At 47.4% G+C, this 17,680-nt stretch overlaps 1 protein-coding gene across 1 annotated transcript in view; it reads right to left on the bottom strand.

The window, feature by feature from the left end:
- Window positions 1-11,910: 11,910 nt before the first annotated feature.
- CDH20 (cadherin 20) overlaps window positions 11,911-17,680 on the bottom strand; it is a 213,191-nt gene continuing 207,421 nt past the window's right edge. The window contains exon 12 of the mRNA XM_069569322.1: window positions 11,911-13,507. Coding sequence (XP_069425423.1) covers window positions 13,002-13,507 — 506 coding nt within the window. The 3' untranslated portion in view covers window positions 11,911-13,001. The remainder of the gene's footprint in view (window positions 13,508-17,680) is intronic.

Here is a 17,680-nt window from a genome sequence, read left to right as displayed (position 1 = left end):
AACCTAGATATCTTATTAAAAAGCAGGGACATTACTTTGCTAACAAAGGTCCTTCTAGTCAAAGCTATGGTTTTTCCAGTAGTCATGTATGGATGTGAGTTGGATAATAAAGAAAGCTGAGCACCAAAGAATTGATGCTTTTGAACTGTGGTGTTGGAGGAGACTCTTGAGAGTCCCTTGGACTGCAAAGCGATCCAACCAGTCCATCCTAAAGGAAATCAGTCCTGAATATTCATTGGAAGGAGTGATGCTGAAGTTGAAACTCCAATACTTTGGCCAACTGACGGGAAGAACTGACTCATTTGAAAAGACCCTGATGCTGGGAAAGATTGAAGGCAGGAGGAGAAGGGGATGGCAGAGGATGAAATGGTTGGATGGTGTCACCGACTCAACGGACATGAGTTTGAGAAAATTCCAGGAGTTGGTGATGGACAGGGAGGCCTGGCGTACTGCATTCCTTCGGGTCCCAAAGAGTTGGACACGACTGAGCAACTGAACTGAACTGAACTGATACACACACACACACACACACACACACACACACACACAGATGTGTATATAGACACACAATGGAATGTACTCAGCCATAAAAATGAATAATGAAAATTTGCCATTTGAAACAACCTGATTCCACCTGGAGGTTATTATGCTTAGGTGAAGTAAATCAGAGAAGGGCAAATACCATATGTCTTCACTTACATGTGGAATCTGAAAAATAAATAAATGAACGAATATAACAAAAGTAAAAGAGAGAGAGAAATGAACAAGACGTCGCTTCTGATCCTGCTGGGGTTCATTTGGCTAAAGGAGAGTTTCGGCCCTATACCCATTTTACTCAACTCAAAAGAGGCTTGGAAAACGAGGCTTAACAATGCAGGAATGCGCAGGCCATCGTGCAAAGACTCATCATAAAAATGCCAGGCAGGTTGAGGAGTGGTAGAAAGTATTGCTGAAAGTCACTGTATCCATTTCCTAATGTTGCCATCAAAAAGCACCAAAAGCTGGGTGGTGGAAAACATCAGGCTCTCCATCTTTTATAGCTCTGGAGGCCCAAAGTCCCAAATCACGGCGTCGGTTGGAGGCTCCTTCTCGGGGTCCGGAGGCTGTACCCGCTCCTGTTCCTCTCCCAGCTCCCAGGGGTTGCCCACATCCCTTGGCATGCCCGGGGCTGCAGCTGCACGACTCTAATCTCTGCCTCCGCGGGCACATGTCTACGCTCCCTCTGTGCGTGTCCAACTCTGGGCACAGTGCTATTTAGTCTTTAATCTCAAAAATGTGTGCTGTTAATTTTGAGGAGAAATGGAAAAAGATGAACTGGTCAACGAGATCCACTCTTACGCATGGGAAAAAACAACTGAGGCGCATGTAATTTGGATGAAGCATCAGGAGTCATCATGCAGGTCAGTCATACCAGTGGGTTAGCTCCTCTCCCTATGGGAAGCTAGCAGTTTTTGTCATTCTTGTATTACTGTGGGCAAAATTATAGGGCTTCCCTGGAGACTCAGTGGTAAAGAGCCTGCCTGCAATGCAGGAGTCACAGGTTCCATCCGTGGATCAGGAAGGTCCCCTGTGGAGGGATGGCAACCCACTCCAGTGCTCTTGCCTGGGAGATCCCACGGACAGAGGAGCCTGGTGGCCTACAGTCCATGGGGTCAGAAAGAGTCCAACATGACCGAGCGACTAAACAACAATAATAACTCCAAAATCTCAGCGACGCAACACTGTGAAATTCGGTGTGTCTGTCCTGTGACAGCTCTCACTGCATCTCAGCTACAGGCCAGCAGGAGGACATGACTTAATAGGGTCCCTCAGAGCGAGGCAGACAGAGGCGCCGTCGCAGCACAGAGTTCAGAGGTAACTGCAGAGGAGAGTGGAAACCAGCAAAACCTCGGCTGCTGGCCTCCTGTTTGTTTGTGTTTCCTTAGCTCAGCGCAGTCACGTGGCCAGAAAGAACCAGAACCTGGGGGAGAAGTTCAGGCCCGGGCGCCTGGACGGAGGGTGGTTGGACTATTTGTCATCCGCCCCAATGTCGACCACACTGAGATGTGGATTTCTTCAGCCTCAGTTACTACCCACTGGTATTACCGTTCTTCTCAGTTTGGGAGAGGGAGAGTTCTCCTCTGCAGGGTGGAACTTGGGCCAAACCACTGAATATAGTGCTGAGCAAATCGTCAGAACATGACTATTTATAATTGATTATTCTATAATTTTCTACAATATGTATTTATTACTCTATAATATATAATCTATATATATATGACCTGTATATTATAGGATAATGCTGTTTATGAACAAAGACTTAGAACAGAAAGATAAAGGATGTGTGGTCATCCTTTGAATAGTCTTATGATCAGTATTCAATAATTTAGACTCCCAAGTGTGCTAGTTAATACAGAGTTTATAAAAATCATCTGTTTACATAAGCTTGCTATTTATCTAGTTTATCTATGCAGGCTTTATTAGAAACTTGGCCAAGGGTGGCCAAGTAACACAGTTAACATGAACGTCACCTAGATGACCACATTTCTCCCATGTTGGCATTTTTGAGTCTAGTTCTAACTTTGGCTAGAGAGACCCTACAGAAGAGACTTGTCTATGCTATAAACTCCTATTTCTGCAGCTTCTGGTGTCTTTTTGCTTTTTTTCTTTGAGATAAAACAGGAGGGTTCCAACATTTTCCTTTCCTTCAGAGGAAGGTGTTCAGTCGGGAGGGAAACAAATCAATTAGGATGATGCTAAAGCTTGATCCCTAATCAAGTTATATTTTAATGGAGCCTCAGGGTTTACCGATGGACTCAAAACAGTGAGGATGGCGCTGAAATGGAAGAAAAGAGAAACAGGCTCCAGCCTCCATTTCAGTAAGTCAAGAAATGGTGCCTTTTTTTTTTTTTTTCAAAATAAAAGGATTGCACTGGAGCAATTTCCACTCTTGCTCCCCTACCTCTGCGACAAGAGAACCGGTCTGAGTCATGAGCAGCCCACCTTCACAGTGGGGAGCTAAGCTGCGGAGAGGCTCTGGCTAATCACATATGGAATAATGAGAAACAGGAGCGGGAGCTGACCTCCCAGTCGGATGTATTATTACTCACCTCACCTGCTCACTGGCACAGTGGGCGCCGTCACGGAGGCGGTGACTAAAAACCCTGATCAAGACGTCTCTGCCAAGTCCCATAAACAATCTGTTCGCCCATCGTGCCTGAGGTATCATGGCATATGCTTAGGTCCGGGTGGGAGTGTGGGTGTGGTAAGTGGCTTGGAGTTGACAGAGAATCTGTGCCCACCTTGTAGGGAAGGGACACACTGTAAGCGTGGCAGGGTCCGTGTCCTCTGGAAACAGCCTCCTGCTCTTTTGAGGGGAGTTCACTGAGCTGTGCAAGGTCTCTGATAATGAAGAGTCCTCGCCAGAGACATTCACTTATAAACTCTTCATGTCACAGTGAAACACACACTTTTGGTGCTTTCCAGGTGGCTCAGGGGTAAGGAATCACCTGCCAAGCAGGAGACTTGGGTTCGATCTCTAGGTTGGGAAGATCCCCCGGGGGAGGAAATGACAACCCATTCGAGTATTCTTGCCTGGGAAATCCCATCGACAGAGGAGCCTGACAGGCTACAGTTTATAGGATCGCAAGAGTCAGGCACAGCTCAGTGACTTAATGGCACTCAGACTTCCGGGACAGAGCGTAGGACTGAACGTAACGGCCGACGTCTCCCTTTCTCAGGTGGCTCTCGTCAGCTGTCCTCAGCTGGTTTTACTGTCCACCGTGAAGGCCAGCCTTCAGCTCTCCAGGGCTTCAGGTAGATGGGATGTGAACAATCAACGGTAAAGGACACATGGTGTGCAGGGCTCCTCACATGTCATAGCTCCCAAGGGGGCCAATGGCATTGACACGCGGGGTGAAAGTTTTGCACATGGCTCTGTGTCCTTTTCTGGGTTTAGATTCCTGCTTTGCTGATGTTTTCAATGTGATAATTTGCAAGAAAGCACCAGGCACTGCCTGCATACAGTAGGTGCTTGATAATTGGCTGTTTCCTTCCCCCTCCCTTTGATTTGGCTCAGAAGCAGAGGCGTCCCTGGGAGCGTGCTGACAAGGCCCTGAGTCCCCTCTTGGGTGTAATTAATATTCAACCTCAGGTAATGCCCTGCACTTAAGAATCTCATCTCACACCGACCATCGTATAGTCCAGTAGCTGAAGTCCCAAAGTCATGGGCAAATGTAAAAATTTGAGGCTGATGAGGCCAGTCCTGGAGGTAGGCCCTGGGCCAGACAGACACTGCCCCCCAGGAGGCTAGTGAAGACTGGCGCTTAGGATGAGTGAATGTCACCGCATATGGGCCTGGCAGGGAACCACAGAGGACTGCATCCGTTTCCTGGGGCAGCAGGGGGATGTCAAGTACAGGAGACAGAAGGAAACCCCGCAGCCTGCTCTTTGAAGGTTAATTCTTTCACTTTGCAGTGCAGCTCTTCACCCGCCACCACGCCAAGGGCGCATTCGCTGGCACGGTCCGAGTGCTCCACATTGCAGCTGCATGTGGGGCCCCTCTTTGGACGCTGGCTTTTGGCCCACGCTTCCCGAGGGCCGATGGGCACTGAGTGCCGTTGTCAGCAGCCCCAGCCTCTCCCCTTTGTCTGTAATCTCTCTGCACCGCCCACATGCATGGGGTCACCTGAATGGAGGAGGCTCTTCTCAACCATCTGGTGATTCCGCCCCCGTGCCTGGAACCCTGAGCACTGCCCGAAGGTCGCCAAGTCGGCGGGGGCGCCTGCTGCCCCCTGCGACCTGCCACACAGCGGGGCGTCTCCAGAGCCCGCTCCACATGCTGGAGCCATGAGCAAAGGCTGAGTGGATATGAAACCAAATCCCACAAGATGAGCACATTACTCGTTAATTACTACATTACCTGTGTGTGGATGTGTTTCCAGCCAAAGTGACAGGGACACGTAAGGGGTCATGCTGAGTTATTTTTTGTGTTAAAATAGATCTTTAAAAAAACATAGTTGTCCCTGGTGGTCCAGCGGTTAAGACTGTGCCTCCAAGGCAGGGGGCCCGAGTTCCATTCCTGGTCGAGGAACTAAGATGCCGCGTGCTGCAGCACGGCCAAAAAATAAGTGAAATAGGAATGATAAGGTAATTTAAAAATGTATTTATATAAGGTCTGTATTAGCTTCCTAGGGCAGCCAAGGCAAATGATCACAAATTGGGTGGTTTAAAACAGCAGAAGTGTATTCTTCCACGGCTCTGGAGCTACAAGTCTGAAAGGAGGGTGTGGGCAGGCTTGGCGCCCTCTGGAGGGAGATGTGTCCCGGCCTCTCTCCCAGCTGTCCGTGGGCGCTGGCGATGCTTAACCCTCTGTGGCTTGTAGATGAACCTCTCACCTCGTCTGCCTCTACACCACAGAGTAGATGATGCGCTGTTTCCCTCTCTGCCCTGCTTCTGCGTCCAGATTTCTCTCTTCTTATAAAGACACCAACCCTTGGACGAGGATTCACCCTAATCCAGTGTGACCTCATCTCCGCTTGATATCTGTAAACAAAGACTCTATTTCCAAAATAGGCCACTTTCACAGGGACTGGGAGTTAGGACCTGAACATCTCTGTGGCAGACACAATTCAACTCACAACAAAGACGCTGCAGCGGGACTTTCCTGGTGGTCCAGTGGTGAGACTCTGCCTTGCAATGCAGAGGACACAGATTTGATACGTGGTCAGAGAACTACGATCCCATGTGCCCTGGAGCAACTAAGCCCACGCGGTGCACCTCCTGAGCCCTCCAGTCACAGTGAAGATCTCCCGTGGTGCAACGAAGATCCTGAACGATGCAGCTAGACCCAACACAGCCAGATAAACAAATAAAAAGATGATGTAGTAAAAAGTGGATAGCATTTTTCAATAAATGGTACTGGAACAACTGGACATCCACGTGCCAAAAAAAAGAGTGTCAGTTCATATCTAGGATCTACAAAGATAAAAACCAAATGAATTATGGACCTAGTGTAAAACCCAGAACCACAAAATTTCCAGAAAAAAAAATTAGAGAAAATATCTGTGACCTTGGGAAGACAAAATATTTTTTTAGAAATGATACCAAAAGCACAATCTATAAGAGAATGAATTGATGAATTGGATTTCATGGGGAAAAGAAAAAAAAAAACTCCTACCCTTCAGAAGGCATTGTTAAGAGAATAAAAGGGCCACAGACTGGGAGAAAAATCTTTGCAAAGTGTATACCCGCTAAAGGACTCATAACCAGGAAATAAAAAGAAATCTCAAGTCAACAACATGGGAACAAATAACTCAGTTAAAATGGGGAAAATACCTCTGGGTACTCCACCAAAGAAGACAAGTGGATAGCAAATAAGCACATAAAAAGATACTCAACATTACTAGTCATTAGGGTATTGCAAACTAAAACCACAGTGAGATACTACTGTACAACCTTCCTATTATAATGACTAAAATGAAAAACTGACCACACCAAGTGTTGATGAAGATGAGGAGGAAATGGAACCCTCACTTACTGCTGGTGGGAATGGGAAATGGTAAAAAGACTTCGGAAAACAGTTCAGCAGTTTAGAAAAAGCAAAACTAGAACTGAAAGCATAATACTTATCGTGTGGTTCCAGCCATTCCACTCCTAATCATTCACTCAAGAGAAAACAAAAATAAATGTCTATACAAAGATTCACATGCAAATGTTCTTAGCAGCTTTTAACTTGTAACAACCAAAAACTGCAAATAATCAAAATGTCCATCAACGTACGAATCGTTATGGACTGAATTGTGTCCCCTCCACAGGGGCTTCCTTGGTGGCTCAGACGGTAAAGAATCTGCCTGCAATGTGGGAGACCTGGGTTCGATCCCTGGGTTGGGAAGACCCCCTGAAGGGAATGGCAACCCACTCTAGTATTCTTGCCTGGAGAATCCCATGGACAGAAGAGCCTGGTGGGCTACAGTTCATGGGGTCACAGAGTTGGGACACGACAGAGCGGCTAACACTTTCACTTTCTGTGCCCCAAATTCATACATTAAGGCCCTAAACTCTTTAACGTGACTGTATGTGGAGGAAGGAAGTAAATAAGGTTAAATGAGGATACATGGTTGGGGCCCTAATCTGATATGATTAGTGCACTTATAGGGAGAGACACCAGAGGCACTTGTCCCTGCCACCACGTGAGTGCCCAACTAGAAGGTGGACATTTGAGAGCCAGGAAGAGTCCTCACTGGAATCCAACCATGCTGGCACCGTGGTTTTGGACCTCAAGCTTCCAGAAATAACAGAAAATAAATTTGTTATTTAAGCCACCCAAATTATGGCCTTTTATTTTGGCAGCGTGAGGAGACTAACACATGAATGAACAAACTGTGTTGTATCTACACAACGGTGTACTGCTTATCATCAAAAAGCAACGAACTATTGGTGCACAGTAACATTAATGGATCTCAAAATAATAATGCTGAGTGAAAGAAGCCTGACCCCCTGCCCCCATCTTCTACACGAAAAAAGGAGCACACAGTGTATGATGACATTTATATACAACTCTAGAAAATATAAGCAAATCCATGGCGACAGGAAGCATATCAGTGTTGGCTTGCATTTGGGGAGGGGTAGGTGGCAGGGATGGGAAAGAGGTATTACAATTGGGTATGAGGAATCTTTGAGGGTAACATATACTTACTGTTTGTTCAAGGTGATGGCTTCATGGGTATGTACATATTTTAAAACTTGTTAAATTGTATACTTTACCTGTAGTTGACTGTATATGAATTATACCTCAATAAAAATATACTGTATGCCTGCTATAATCAGATATTTTGCTAAGCATTTTCATGAAATATTTATTTCTGACAGTACTGTATGGTAGGGATAAAACTGAATTTTGGAGAATGTTATACCTATATAACAAACATTTTTTTTATAGAGAGGAGAGGGATGGAAGAGAGAAAAGAAATGGTGAAATGAAATCCAAAGTGATTCTTGGAATAGAGGGAAGAGGCAAAGTGGAAAAAGGGGTAAGACAATATGGCTGACTGCATGTTCCAGTTCACGGGCACATTGCTTTTTCTTACGATGTATCTTGATACTTTTTCCATTGAGGGGTGCAGTCTATGTTCCCTCTTCTTCATTATGGAGAAGCTTGTGACCACTCTAGAAGCGGTGTTATGTGACTTCTGAAATTATAAAAGGGGATTCAGCTTCTGCCTAGTTTTCTTGTGATGCTCACTCTTGGAACCTACCCCCATGATGTGAGGACGCCCAAGCAGCTCGAAGGAAGTCTTGCTGACAGCTCCACCTGAGGTCTTCACTGATAGCCACACCAACCACCAGACATGGAGGGCAGTGAGCATTTGGATGAGTTGAGTCCTAGCTATGGAGTCGCCTCAGCTAAGGTCCTGATGTGGAAAAGAGGTGTCACTAACATAGCCTTCCAGAATTCCCAACTGACCCACACAATCTGTGGGCACAGTAATTGCTGTTTTATGCCACCTAGTGTCTTTTCATGCAGCAATGGCAGCAAAACAGTTACATGAAGAAGAGAAGTGGAAATAATGAAAGCTAGGACCCGATCCTCCTGAGAAGAAAAGACTCAGAGGTAGTTTCAACAGCTTTGGAAAGTGGGGCCTTTCAGTGAAGTGCCCTAAAGTGTTTTGGAATGGAAAGTAGCCCTTATCATTGTAGGTACCAGGAAGGTGACCACAGCAGTGAAAAGCCTGGAGTGTAAGAAACAGCCTCATCATCAGTTATCTGGCAGTCCTTACAAACAGAGAGTATGGACCAAACACACAGGGTAGGATTTGCAAGCTTCCTTTCCCAGGAGGAAAGATTTAAGAAAAATTGTGGTTTTGGTTGATGCTGTGCTAGGCACAAGTGACAGATACATCTCATTAGTAGATCATTTTACAAAGAAGATTCCTTGATTTAAGTTTGTTCACTCCCTATACCAGAACCTTGACCCTTAGGGTCAAGCAGCAGTCTCCCAAATCGAGGTATTTACACATAAAAGTATCTTGAAAGATCTGCAAAAAGAACTACCTGTAAAGCGTATCCAAGGCTCATGTAGCTCAGGCACTAGAGAGGAAATGCTGAAGACTCTGACAGCAAGCTCCAGTTCTGGATCTCCAGCAGACTAGTAACCACGTAGTCAGTGTGCCTATTCCGATTTCGGCTTGTCCGAGTCTTGTTTTCAGGGTTCATAGATTCTTTTCTGTGTAAACTGCTCCCTTCTTTGTCTTTGTTATCTGCCGTGTCGGGATATTCTGCTTTTTCTAACTTTCTATTTTGTATTGGGAGGACAGCCGATAAACAATGTTGTGAGTTTCACCTGAACAGCAAAGGGACTCAGCATTACATATACATGTATCTATTCTTCCCTAGACTCCCCTCCCATCCAGGTTTCCATATAATATTGAGCAGAGTTCCGTGTGCTATATAGAGGGTCCTTGTCATTCTGCTTTTTAGAAATATTTTTTCATTTTCGTATTTATTCCTTTGGCTGCACGAGGTCTCGGTTGCAGCCTATGGGATCTTTTGTTCTGGTGCACAGACTCTCTGGTGGCGGCACGCAGGCTTAGTTGCTCTGTGACATGTGGGATCTTAGTTCTCCAACCAGGGATCCACCTGGCATCCCCTGCATTGCAAGGTGGATTCTTAACCAATGGGCCACCAGGGAAATCCCTATTCTGCTTTTCTGATTCAGAAAATTCATTGCTAAATTTGATCTTTGCTGTGTGCTTGTTCAGAATACAGTTCCAGACAGAGTCTTATCAACTGACTTCCATAGGTGCTCCTTTTCCCTCTAGCATGTAAATTAAAGGCCAGCTGCTTTACCTGTTAACAGAGAACTGGCTGGATCACTTTCCAGCTCTCCTGCTTAAGCCGATGACACTGCATGCTGCCGGTTGTGATGGTGTTTTGAGAGGAGCCAGCATTTGTGGTAAACTGCGGCAGTGGAAAGGGAACTCCAAAACTCATCTGGAGGGAAGAGTCTCTTTCAGCTTAGAGTGTGAGCTGAAACGGATCTCCTATCCTGTGCTCCTCCAACACTTCCTACGCTGCTGCTGCTGCTGAGTCGCTTCAGTCGTGTCCGACTCTATGTGACCCCATAGACAGCAGCCCACCAGGCTCCCCCGTCCCTGGGATTCCCCAGGCAAGAACACTGGAGTGGGTTGCCATTTCCTTCTCCAATGCATGAAAGTAAAAAGTGAAAGTGAATTTGCTCAGTCGTGTCCGACTCCTAGCGACCCCATGGACTGCAGCCCACCAGGCTCCCCCGTCCATGGGATTCTCCAGGCAAGAGTACTGGAGTGGGGTGCCATTGCCTTCTCTGAGACACTTCCTATATCATACCATTAAACATCCTCCCAGGAACCAGAAGCTCCAGGAGCTTCTGCTGAATCACTTCGTGCCCAGTATCATGGTGGGCCACATTTGCAGGATGTGGGGCATGAAAACCCCCTGTGGTTAGACAGCTGTTCTCAGTTTTTAAAACACTTGTGAGATAGTAAAAAAATTATCCTCAGGGCTAGCAATAGAAAAGAATGTTATAGGGGTTAATTTGCCCATATTCACATAACTGGTATGTTGCAAAGCCTCGTTTGGACTCAGGGTCTTGCTTTTTCTTTGCTAAGTTTGTTTATTTTTACATCACACTTTACCCTCAGAGAGGACGTGTAAGACCTGCCCTTCAGGGAGGAAAGGGCCAGTATGCTGAAGGTTGGCATGAGGATGTGCCTTAGTGGTAGTGCGCAGGTGCCAAGGCAGGTCCACCTCTTTGTGGCCCCGTGGACTGTGGCATGTCAGGATCCTCTGTCCTCCACCAGCGCCCATAGTTTGCTCAGACTCACGTCTACTGAGTCGGTGATGCCAACACTGTCTTAGTGCACCACATAGCAGAGCGGAGCACAGCCTGGACCACATGGCTCTACTGACGGTGTGGGCCCCGGTACAAGTGGACTGACAATCTGATCTTCATCATATATTTGAGAAAGAGAGACCATGCACCAGATGCTCTCAAAGTGGGGTCCCTGCCTGGACCAGCAGCACCAGTGTGACTTGGGGAGCTTATGACAAAAGCAAATCGCGGGACTTCCCTGGCAGTCCAGTGGTGAAGACTCAGTGCTTCTTTTGCAGGGGACACCGGTTCAATCCCTGGTAGGGGAACTAAGATCCTGCATGCCATGTGGCCACAAATAGATAGCTTAAAAAATGCAAATTTCCCCAGATCTACTGAATGAGAAACTCTGTGGGCAAAGACCCAACAAGCTACAGTTTAACAAGTGATTATGTTCCAAATGACCCTGACACACATCAAAAATTGAGAATGTAGAACCAAGACACTCAGAAAACTATTTTCAGTCACAATTTGCTCCCTGTGGTGAGGATAATTGTGTAAAATATCCTTGAATGATAGGACGTCAAAGAAAGAGATCCCTTTCATCATGTACCCATTAAGCACTTACTATGTACCCCTTGTTAGGAAACATATATAAATATGGTTCCAGCTGTATTTGAGCCCATCCAGTATCAAGATGTACATATTTGTCATGTATTTTTGGTATATATTTGATTTTCCAACAAAACAGAGATGAAAATAGCATGTCTGGTGGCTACCTGCAATACCCTCTCAGGAGATGAAAAAATATTGGCTAAACTCATTGCTGTGTTGTTGCTGTTATCAAACCATCCTTCGGCCTTTGAAGAGATGGGGAAATGAAGACAATTCATGAACATCTCAACAGGGTCACAGTTTAAAGCATACATTCGTTTGATCAATGACCAAAACAGAATGCACAACCTCATACTACGGTGCTTCGGCCTTTGCCTTATGAATCAGCTCCAGCTGCAAGAACCTCAGACTAGGTCAGGATCACAAAACCATCTCTTACCTGCTCAGCAATTAAATGTGCAAGAGACTTTCCCTTCTATTTAACTTTTATTAAAAGAAGTGCTAAAGGTACTGAGATACAGTACATCATATTTATTACCAAAATTATTAACAAATATACAAAACTTATACATGTAATTTTCTTACATCCATTTCCTCTCTATAATACTGATTTGTGTTCAAGTAGGTTATCTACAGTATGTAAACATCCCTGTGATTGACCTCACACAGATTAGGAAAGCCCGCTAACCCATGCTTTTATCAGATACTTCTTTTTATTTGGCTTTCATTTCGTAGCATCTAATCGTCACATTTGGCACATGGAAGAGACATCTACAGTGCAAAAGGGGCAGATTTTCTGGTTTCCTTCCCAACAGTTTTTCAGGGGCACAGTTAAAGAGCTGAGCGAACAAGAGCGCTCTAACTCGATGGAGGTGGATTGGCTGTGATGCCGACAACTCTTGCTTCAGCCGTTCAACTTGAGCTTAAAGTCAATGCCTCTTCCTTCTCCCACCCCCCATCCCCCCCATGCAATGCCAGTTAGGCCTTAACCTGGTCTTAAAAGGACGGAAAGAGATTCCATCCAGCCCAGACCAAGTGAGGTTAATCTCACCGAGCAATCATTCCGTGTTCTTCTGTGTGGGTTGGTTTGTGCAGTGCGATGCGCCTGCCAAATCCATACATGGAGAGAATAGAATATAACTTTTTAAAAAAGCCCCCAAACAGGAGATTAGAACAGTTTTCAACGGCCACCTCTGCACTGAAAAGCTCAGCCTCTCTGCGGTGGCAACGAAGACAAACGCCTTCGTGAGTGGCGGAGACAAGCCAAGCCCGCCATGCGTAAGTAACCTCAGACTGCACACCTTGGGATACAGGATCACAAAAACTTAAAAATAAAATAAAATAAAATAAAGGTCGTTGGCGGTTCTGCCCCCCTCTTCCTGTGTTTCCTTTTGAGGACGTAGCTTAATCTCACCGAGTAAAGCTGATCCAGAGAGAGCTCCGCGCGCCGCCGGCCGCGCTCGCCCGCACGCCCTCGCGCCCGGGGCCGGCCGCCTCTCCCGCGGAGCCGCCGCCCAGCACGGCCAATCTCGGCCGCGCGCCCGCCGCCCGGCCCCGGTCACCACAGCGGCGCGGGCCCCTCCGGCGCCCCGTAGAGCTCCGCCAGCTTCCGGAAGCGGGGCCCCCAGTCCGTGAGGAAGTCGAAGCTCTGCTCCGAGTCCGACGTGGCCGACTGCAGGGAGCTGAGCGAGCCGGCGAGCGAGCCGTCGCCCTCGAACATGTAGGTCTGCAGGGAGTCGAAGGGCGGGGCCCACAGGTCCGTGTCGGCCTCGTAGAGCTTGGCCAGCACGTAGCTGTGCACGGCGCTGCTGCCGGCGCGCGTCTGGGGCACGCGGCGCGAGAGGCTCTCGATCTCGGGCAGCATGTCCTGCCGCGTCCTGGGCGCGCCGGCCGCCTGCGCCTCGCGGGGGTTCCACATGGCCGCGATGTCGAAGGCCTCGGTGTCCTCCTCGCCGCCGCCCTCGTCGTCGTAGCGCACGATGTTCTCGTGGACGTTCTCCTCGTCGTCGAGGATGTAGGGCTGCTTCCGGTGCCTCCGCAGGGACAGGATGAGCAGCACCAGCACTGCGGGCGCAGAGGGGCCGGGTGGGCGCGGGGAGAGTCGGGCGAGCCCCGGGGGCGGGAGGGCGGGGAGGTGTGGGGGGGGCGCTCGGGGCAGGAGTCGGGGGCCAGGCGGGGTTTGGGCGTCACGTCACGGGCACCCCGGTCTCACTCTGCCTGCCGCGTAAGCGGAGCGCTTGCTGCGCCTTACCTGATGTGTAATTCCTGGTTCTAGTAGACGCGAGCGTGATAGTCTCAGTCATGTGCGACCCCTGCGACCCCGTGGACTGAAGCCCCTCAGGCCCCTTTGTCCACGGGATTCTCCAGGCCAAGGATGCTGGAGTGGGGTGCCCTTCCCTTCTCCAGGGGATCTTCTCCACCCAGGGATTGAACGTGCGTCTCCTGCGTTGGCAGGTGGGTTCTTTACCACCGGCAGCCCCTGGTCTCTGCCTTACTTTATCGCAGAGAAATGCGTGTGGGTGTCTACACCCAACCACCCAAGTGTAGCGTCTCATTAACCAGGCACAAAGCCCGGTGGCCCGCCATGGAGGATATGCTTAAGGATTGGGTGATGTCTTCTGACTAGGTAAGGATGCATGCGTATTTCTCTTATTGCAATGTGAAAACCTTACTCTGTAGGTGAAATCCTGCTTTTTTTTTTTCATATTGGTGTCTCTGTAGGATTCTACTCTAAATATACTGTTGACCCTTGAGCAACATGGATTTGAACTACTGGAGTCCACTTCATTGTGGATTTTTTTTTTTTTTTCCGGTGAGTACATGGTACAGGACTTGGGCTTGGTTGCCGCAGATGCTGAAAGGTGGATACTGTGGGCCAGCTGTTAAGCTGTACGCAGGCAGGGCTGCACCCCTCACCCCACCCCACCGTTGTCCAGGGGCCAGCTGCGATCCTGCAGTGATGCAAATGCATACAGACACATGTGCTAAATATGAGCCAGAGTCTTTGTCTTTTCATGTTTTCTCCAGAAAATAAGAGTGTGTGAATGACTGCCATTGTCCAGTTAACTCAGATCCCTCAGGAAAGCCTCCTTTACAGAGATGGTCCTGGCTTTCTGGATCCAAGGGTGTTCACGGAAGAGAGGGAGTGAGCAGTGGCATTTTACATAATTCGTCATGTTATCAAAGAAGCGCCACACTGTTAGATGTGCCCTTGCAGGTTTGGATAAAATTTTATCCCAACAAATTTTTTTTTTTTTCCTCCAGGGTATGTGTTCAGTGGGGTTTAAAGGAGAGATAGAGATAAGCCCATTGAACTGTTTATCTCTGTGACTGAAAATGTTTTCCAGGAGGTGTCGTGAGGTTTTGGCTGTAGAACCGCTATTGATTTTTAAAATTTTTTTCTGGTGTGCTTTGCTACAGCTGGTGAACGTGACAGCTTGACAGCCCTGCACAGTAAGACCCGGGTTTATCCAAGGAAGGGAAATGGAGTACAGTCATATGCCCGTTAAGATTATGGGCTAACTTAAAGAAATCATAGTAGCGGTTTTTAAAACCTGAATATGGAATGTGAGTTGCAATTAATAACGTTAATACATGATGTTTCCCTGTATAGCTTGGGTGACACCATGCACGCACAGGAAACAGATATAAACTCTTGTGTGTTATCTCTGTGTTGTAACCCAGCCTACAGAACCGTGGGATTTTGGAGAAGTGGGCTAATAGGACTTAAAGGAAGTGGTGGCTTGAAGTGGGCTGTGGTGGTTGGGGTGTGATTTGGATGGATGGATGGAGGTTTGCAAAATGGGACTGTAGGTGAACTTGCTGTGTTTGTGGGATTCAGGGAACAGTTACTAAACTGCAGTATTTGGGGGAGTTATCTGAAGCAAAGGGGAAACAAAGTTGAATATGACATGATTTCTTTTTTTATAGGCTGGCGATCTAAGGAGATGATAGACGTTAATGATTGATATCAATCAGGCAGTGATAAGGACTATCATAGAGCTATAAGAGTTTCACAGAGATCACAGAAGCAGGACCAGTTCCTTCTTCCTGGAGCACTGGGAAGACCTCCCCACCAGTGACGCTGGAGTGATGGGTGTGGGATTTCAGAAAATGCTGGGAAGCAAATTAGAAAAATCTCTTAAGTTTCTACTGGGAAGAATTCTGGTATTGCCAGAATTTTTGCCAGTAGAAATTTCCAGTAGAGAATTAGGGACTTTATAGAGCTCTTAAAAAAATAAAGATTGCTGCATGTCTTATTTTTTAGGTAATCTGATTTAAATGGCTCAGAAGGTAAAGAATGCACCTGTAATGCAGGAGACCCGGGTTTGATCCCTGGGTCAGGAAAATCCCCTGGAGTCGGGAATGGCTGCCCACTCCAGAATTCTTGCCTGGAGAATCCCTTGGACAGAGAAGCTTGGCAGGCTACACACCATGAGGTCACAGAAAGTCGGACAGGACTGAGTGACTAACACTGTCACTGATTATATAACCCCTAAAAAATCAAATTTGGGGGAAAATGACCCTATTCCACTGAAAGGCTTCCCTGACAGAAGAGAATTGGTTCTAGGGATGCTTATTATTTAGGATCTATAGGCTCAATGCCTATGAGATAGGGCATATGAGATTTTCTGGGAGCTAGATACATATTTGAGACGTGAAAAAAATACATAGTTAAAATTAATATGCTTATATACTTGTCCACAAAATATGTTTTTGACAAATCAACTGCAGTTCAGTCTTACTCAGTTTTCTGAATTATATTTAATTGAAATGTGCACTTTTAGAAAAAAGTGCCTAAGAGTGTAAGGATTTTAGGACAGCTTTGCTAAGTTGAGGTTCTGAAAACTGTTCGTCACATACAATTCAAAAGACAAGACACAATGGGTTTGGGAGCCACAGGATGAATTGCCCCTTATACTCCACTTCTGGCCCAGGCGCCTCTGTGCCAGTCTCTCAGTCAGTCTCTCTGTAATGGTGGTGCCTTCTACTGTTTGTGGGATAGAGTGAATCTATCATGTAGACATTTCCCAAAGACAGAAGTAAGGGCAGCCAGACTGGAAATTTCTAGGAGCAAGTTTCTTCAAAGGCCTCTTGCAGGGTATCGTGTTATGCACTCAAGGACCCCCAGCGCCACCTTCTGGACACTCAGGGAATTGCAGGAGGGTTTTATTTGTCAGTGTAGAAAGGGACGGGAAACCTAAGTTCTCTCTGATCCAGGGATTCAAGGACTTAGAAAGGCAACTTCTTTATACTGTTATCTCCCTTCCCTTAGCACTGAGCTGAGACAACAATAGTGACCCACGTGGTGTACTTGAAAATGTTTTTTGAGAAGCGTATTCAGCAGGCCTACGAGAAATGCAGTCAAGCACTGACATTTTGCAGTCGGGCCTTTCTTTGGTCTGACTCAGTCTCTTGGTGTCGAGGCAGACTTCCGATCAGGGCTTAAATTCTGATTTGTCCCCACTGCTTTACTCTTTTCCCTTGTAGAATTCTAGGGTTTCTTCCACGTTGAATAATAACACTGTTTACGAAGTCCGCTTTTCTCTAAGCAAGCTATCTAGGCTCTGAATCACCTCAGTCAGCAGAGGTGGGAGCTGTGCACAGACATTTCTTGGTTTCAGGGAGCGGTTTAGGCATTTCACTGTTTGCTTTTGAGCGTGGATGTTGAGAATGACGGCACGCATGGCCTTAGGCACCAGTGTGGCTCTAGACAAGCAAGGCCGCCTATCCCAGCAGCGCCCTCCCACTGGCCTGTCCTCACGCCTCTCTGCTTCACCAGCCGAGGCCCCCGGCCCTGGGCCGTGTGCTAAGGCCCCACACAGCCTACCCTCCCAGCTACCCGTGTGGCTCAGGCTGAAACTTCTTTCAGCTCTCTGCTCAGAGATGCTCTTACCAGTGAGGTCTTCCCTGACTGCCCTCTTAAATGACGCCCAGCTCTGTCTCCTCTGCTCTCGGACTCCATGTCCCTCCTTCCTTCTCTGTAACACTTACCACCTCCGGGAGCTGGGGGTGAACATTCGGGAGCAGGGCCGCACTGCTCAGATGCAGGGATGTGCAGAGTGGGGCCTGCCTGCCTTTCAGGCCTGGCTCTGCCCCTGAGGTTTGGCTTGGGCCTGTCGCTGCCTGTTTGTGATTTGTAATAGCTGTTCCATATCTGAGAGGGGGGCGTTAGGAAAGGGGATCATCACATCCTGTCCAACATTACCATGTAGGTTCTGTGATGTCAGAATGACT

This window comes from Ovis canadensis, chromosome 23 (genome assembly GCF_042477335.2).
Source record: "Ovis canadensis isolate MfBH-ARS-UI-01 breed Bighorn chromosome 23, ARS-UI_OviCan_v2, whole genome shotgun sequence".
NCBI lineage: Eukaryota > Metazoa > Chordata > Mammalia > Artiodactyla > Bovidae > Ovis > Ovis canadensis.
This window is presented reverse-complemented; position numbering and strand designations above follow the sequence as displayed.